At 34.8% G+C, this 6,000-nt stretch overlaps 1 protein-coding gene across 1 annotated transcript in view; it reads left to right on the top strand.

Annotated features, from left to right (window-relative positions):
- Positions 1-6,000, top strand: part of PDE10A (phosphodiesterase 10A) — a 159,945-nt gene that overhangs the window by 139,305 nt on the left and 14,640 nt on the right. Inside the window, exons 18-19 of the mRNA XM_042816608.1 lie at positions 31-186; positions 3,514-3,686. Of these exons, the coding sequence (XP_042672542.1) occupies positions 31-186; positions 3,514-3,686 (329 nt within the window). The remainder of the gene's footprint in view (positions 1-30; positions 187-3,513; positions 3,687-6,000) is intronic.

Below are 6,000 nucleotides of genomic sequence, written 5' to 3'. Positions count from 1 at the left end.
TTTTTTTTTTTTTTTTTTTTTTTTTTTTAGCGGAAAGGTCTTTTAGTTGCATGCCTATGTCATGACCTGGATCACAGAGGTTACAGCAACAGCTACCTTCAGAAGTTTGATCACCCTCTAGCTGCTCTCTATTCCACATCAACGATGGAACAGCACCACTTCTCACAAACTGTGTCCATCCTGCAGGTAGGGTTAATGTGTCTTCTGTGCAGTAGTGTCCAGTGGTGAATATATGAGTCACATCATTACCAAGTAGATTTTATAAAGCATGCTTAATTTACTTTCTGGATCGTAGTGCTCATCTGGAAGTACAGACAAGATTTGCCTTGATTTATTACAGCAATCTAAGGTCCCAAGCATTCAATATTAGCAAGCCAAGCCTTCAGTAATAGTGCAAAAAAATAGCTTTTCCGAAATCTTGATGTTACAAAAATACTATGCACTTTAAGGTCTTTATTAATGATCTTCCTCTGGATATAATAGCTTCTGGGTCAGGGAGGATTTCCCTTACAACCGTATGCAATGGGAACTTCAAAATTGGGAACAGTCGCAGTTCAAAAATGAAAATAAGTTTCTCGCTTAGTTATATATTTTCAGTAGAATGTGTTTCAACAGTGTCTTCAACTGTCCTGAAATTCTGAATAAAAATTAAAGACCTGACAAACATTTGTATGAGAAGCTTAAAAACCTGCTGTAATAAATTCCATGAACGTTAAATGTGTGGCATGAAGTGTGTCTTTACCTAGAAGCAAATGGTAATTTTGCACGCATGAAAAGTTTAAGCCTATTTTATTATGTTATGATGTACTCTTTTGTTCTTCAGCAATTGGGAAAAAAGACCAGTAAGGTAATATTCTGTGATAGTTCAACTATAAGGTAAAGTATCTGCATGTTTAATTAACAGAAAGCTAGAAGAAAGCATGCAGATACATTTTGGGAAATCAAAGTGTGTTGCTGACACACAGATGTTTTCTCCTTGGTGAAAAAACTGTTCACGTTCAATTTGAGGATAAAACTCTCACCTATGAAACAGCTGCCAGTGCATAATGTACTTGTGCTGGCTGTTTTTCCTTTACTGTGCACACGCCCAATGCATAGCCTAGCCATGCTACTGATTCTGCTAACTAATTGTTAACTTCTCTTTCTTTCTGATCTTTCAGGGGGAAGATATTTATTTTCTTAAATATCTAATCACCTTTTAGGATTATACGTATTCTGTATTCTATTCAGAAGCACATCTTGTGATTATGGTTTTAGGTATCATATACATTTCATCAGGGAATGGAAGCTTTATCTCTGAATATTCCTCCATGTGTGAGGATGTAATTGAATCCTTCAGTGGTGGTATGGCATTAGTTTTTTAGTATTCATTCTTCATGTGTTTGTGCACAGTAGTCCTCAGTCCAGTAACATTTCTCAGGCACACTGAGGCTATATGAAGCAGAATTCAGTAATTCTTTAGTGAACATTTTGCATTTATACTGCAGAAATGCAATGGAAGTTGCATTTACCAAAAAAAATGGGGACTCTTTGGCCTCTCTGCTGCCTCTTATCCTTGTCTGTCACAGCCAGCTGAGTGTGAGGAAAGACAGATAAGTATTCAGGTCTCTAGAGTAGCTCACATACTGACTGCCCAAGTGATCACAGGTAATGTTTAGAAGTACAGGCATAGTAGATCAGGTTTTTGGACTTGTTTTGATATTGAATCAAATAGCCTTTCTGTTTGCTTACGAAACTGTTACAGAAGAAAGAAAAAAAAAACCTAAAACATAAAAAAAAAAGAAAAAAAAAGAAAAGAAAAGAAAAGAAAAGAAAAGAAAAGAAAAGAAAAGAAAAGAAAAGAAAAGAAAAGAAAAGAAAAGAAAAGAAAAGAAAACCAAGTGGTCCTTCAGGGTTTATCTTAATGAGTTTTAATTTTATGCTAATAACCTGCAATAGTTTTCACTTGAACCTTTATAGCCACTTTGTTCATTCACTTGTATTTCTGGTTTATGCCATAACTTATGGAAGATTCCATTCACTAGCTCTTGCTCAATGGGGAAGGAATAAATTCTTAGGAGCTATGCTTTACATGTACTATGCAAAAGCCTATGTAACATGCTCAGAACCAGCAGCTTTCATTTGTACTTAATGGCAACAGTGTTTTCTAGTACAATGAACAGGAGCTGTCACAGTGGTCTTCCTCGTGTCACAGTTTCTAAAGCCTAGATAAAAGTCATAGATCCAAGTCTAGCATAATTTAAGTTTCAAGGCACATACTGTGTACTTATGGATTAGGTAGCACATCTTGGGAGGAAAAGTCCAAAACCCCAAATCATGAAAATAAATAGTAGTCATTTCCTTGTCCCAAACTGTTGATGATGGGTTAACATGTTCTGAATTTTTTTTTTAACATTGTGTACTGTGGCTCTGACAGCTGTCAAAGGAGCATTAAGAAAGACAGATAGACTGCATTTTCTATTTGTTATTCAGAACAAATCTTCTTGTCCAAGTAAAAAATGTTGGAAAACGACATTTATGTTCTGAATGGTGAAAGAAACCAAGTCTATTTGTGCCATAGAGGAATTATTTTGAACAAATTATGTAAATGCTTGACAAGTCGGGGAAACATTTGATGAGCTTCAACTCGAATGCCAATTAAATGTCAAAACACATCTGCATTTGATATATTTTAATCATATTTTGTATTTGTGAATGTCCACACCTTGACACGACTGGCTCATTCTTTTGTATTTCTGTGTTTTCTCTCAACAATAGGGAAGACTTTTGACAAGTTGCTTTCAAAAGCTTAGAAAAAGTGAACGCTGTTGACTTGACTTAAAATGTGATATGAAGCTGTGAACAGTCACAGTACATGGATATTGCCAGTTAAAAGTGAAATAATATATGGTGGAAACTGAAAAGGAATGACAGCGGTATGTTGCCAGAGCCTCCATAGTGCAAAATGTTTTCTTTAGTTTGTAAGTCAGTCAACTTAAGGTTGAATAAAGCAGGTTTTTTTTTCCTCTGTAATTAAGCTTACTTCTAAAGAGAACATTTTATCAGTAAATGCAATAACTGTAGGCACATTTCATTTGCAACTCTCTGAAAACAAGATTATCTTAGAGCATTAACTTGGCTATTTCATTGTCTGTAGTACTTGTTATGCAATATCAAAAATGGTTCTTCAAAGTGAATCAGGCATTCATTTTACCAGCTTGACAATGAAATACTCTGGATCAGGATTAAATCACAAGTTCCCGAGCTTATACTATTAGGAAATACTGTAGCAGAAAAAATCTAGCATTTTTCTCTATTAATATCTTCAGGCTTCAGAAGGAGCAGTCCCAAAATCAAATCAGTGGTTTAGTCATAGTTTCATGAGACCATTTAAAAAGCGAAGATAAAAATGGGAATTTGCAACAAAAATTGTTATTGGTTGTAAAACTGTTGTAACCTGTCTGGTGAAGTAAAGACTGAAATCATCTCAGAATTAGAGCTTGTGCTTTTTATTGGTTTTTTACTTTTTCATAGCTGGAAGGGCACAATGTCTTTTCCAATCTGAGCTCCAGTGAATATGAGCAAGTACTTGAGATCATCCGGAAAGCCATCATCGCCACGGACCTTGCCCTGTATTTTGGAAATAGAAAACAGCTCGAAGAACTACATCAGGCAGGAGCATTAAACCTTAAGAACCAAGCACACAGGTAAAGCAACAGACCAGAATTAGTTCATCAGGGCGTTAATCCTGGTGCACGTTATTTCATTTGGATTTCTTCTGCATAGTTCACTAACAGCTTATCAGCAGTAGAAAGATAGCGCACAGGCAGTTAATTGGTGGGAGAAAAATGAAGTGCAATAATTATGTTATTTGTTGTATCATTCCTCTTTTTTTATTTTAATTTTATTTTTAAGCATGTTTTTTGAAAGATTGTTCCTTACTAGAAGCAAAGTTATTTTTACTTAATCATTGGATGGGAAAAAATCTCTTAGCTTCTCCATAAAGCACTAACAAACCCAAAACATAATTTAATTGCCAGCTCAGCTGCTGATTTCACATAACATTCTGACTTGATGAACCAGTTGACTCTAGAAGAAATCCAAGCCAAACAGAGAAACAAGAGAGAACTGTATTTTATTCTTTGTGAATTAAGATAGCCCTAAGTTTTAAAACTACACAAAATATGCATATATTGATGTTCGTGTATACATAGCTCTTTTTATCCATAAAAACGGAGCATAGTATATCCTGAATGACAGATATGTCCCATAACAAGGTTGATTAAAATGTTCATACAGCACTACCATACTCCCTTCATTGCTGCTGTACTGGAAAATCGATGGATCTTGTTTTGAACTAAGGCACAGCAAAATTAGAAAGGTGATACAGCAAGATATTAAGTCATATTTCTGATTTTGTTTTGAAAGGAGCTTCAATGCTTGGATCTCCTTTAACTATATGAGGGATTTTACAAGTTTTGGCAGTAGTTTTTAATAAATTATCACAACACTGTTGGAAGTGCTTTTATTAAAAGCTTAACTCACAGTATGAAATTGAATTTAATTGAGCTTGAAAAAACATCAGTATCTCAAAAAAGACAAAGGTACAGTAGAATAGGTCCTGATAACTTCAAAATAAAGCTTATGATGAATATTGAACTTCGGGGTTATAAAGTTTGAATAGGCAACCTTTTAGACTATGATTGAATATTCTATTATATTTTTTATCCTACCTGCTCCCTTAGAGCACATTCAGTGCAAAATCATACACCCTGTAATGTGACATTAGTTTGTAACATAGCTAAATAATCTGTGCCTTTTAGTTTCTATCTTAGAGCAAAAGAAGTCATGCACACTAGATTGCTAAATTTGGCATTTATGTGTGTGATTAATCCTCATTTATAATGCAGGGAAATTATAGTTTGTCATTTATCTATTAATTGTATTGTGAAGATGTGCATTTTCTATGGTAACAAGTCTGTTCACACAGCTTCTATGACTGCTGTCATATTGGTGTGAAAGTTAGCAAATTATTTGTTCTTTACGTGTAACACACATTGACAAAGATGCAGGTGTCCTTAAGTGCCATGTTAACTACTCCAGAAGTTGGAAATCACATTAATTAATTCATTTGTGTGACAGTTTTCTTTATACAACTTAGACTTAAGCACTGTATATCTAAGGAATAGAAGATAAGTGTTAGAAAATAGTTTTAAAAAATTTTGTGTGTTTCATGCCAATAAGCTTCACAGTCCTGTGGATCTTGTTCAATTAGTCTGTGAAGAGACTAGTCAGTGTAGAGGACAGAGTGATGTGTGGAAATCTTGTTCTGTTGGGTGTGGAATTCATTCCAGTAAAGCAGCAACTTTTAAAGCGGCTTAGTTGTACTCTGATGACTTCAGTATTGGGGCTGTTGTGGAGACCTCACTTTCTATAGCTCCAATATTTCTTTAGCAGAGCTTGCATTTAGATCAACTACATCTGATCCAATGTTTTCTAAGACAGATCTTGAGTAATTTTTTCAGACAGAAATTGAGTTAAACAATCCAGACACTAGCTGTTGCCAGAAGTAGGAACATTGACAAAATACTTTTGAGTAGAAGCGAAGGAATAAGTGAGAGCTTACCTGTAAATAGAGCTCCTTGAGAGAGACTTAGAACTAGTGTTTCCCCTTTTTGGAATATGTGTTCATTTCACTTGAAAAAATGGAAAGAAATACAGCAACAGGATATGCTGTCTTTCTTTCTATAGACTTGTACTTCATTTTCAGAAAATGAGGAAGGTGTAGCAGTTTCTTAACAGGCATTCTTGTGTACATTCCTATGAGTGTAATTATATGGAGGATAGTCTGTGAATTCTGGTTGCAAGAAATATTGTGACATTATAGAGAATATACAATTTTTGTGATGCCTTACTAATAGATCATAAGTGGAGAAGGAAAGAAGGTGGGAAATATTTTGCAGTGTTTTTACCTTATTGCAGATGGAACTGAGGAAGGGAAAATAGAAACTTGGAATATGG

This window comes from Centrocercus urophasianus, unplaced genomic scaffold (genome assembly GCF_019232065.1).
Source record: "Centrocercus urophasianus isolate 14NV4802_14NV808 unplaced genomic scaffold, USGS_Curo_1.0 seq_10, whole genome shotgun sequence".
NCBI classification, from domain to species: domain Eukaryota; kingdom Metazoa; phylum Chordata; class Aves; order Galliformes; family Phasianidae; genus Centrocercus; species Centrocercus urophasianus.
The sequence above is the reverse complement of the archived record's forward strand: the minus strand, read 5'-3'. Positions and strand labels throughout refer to the sequence as shown.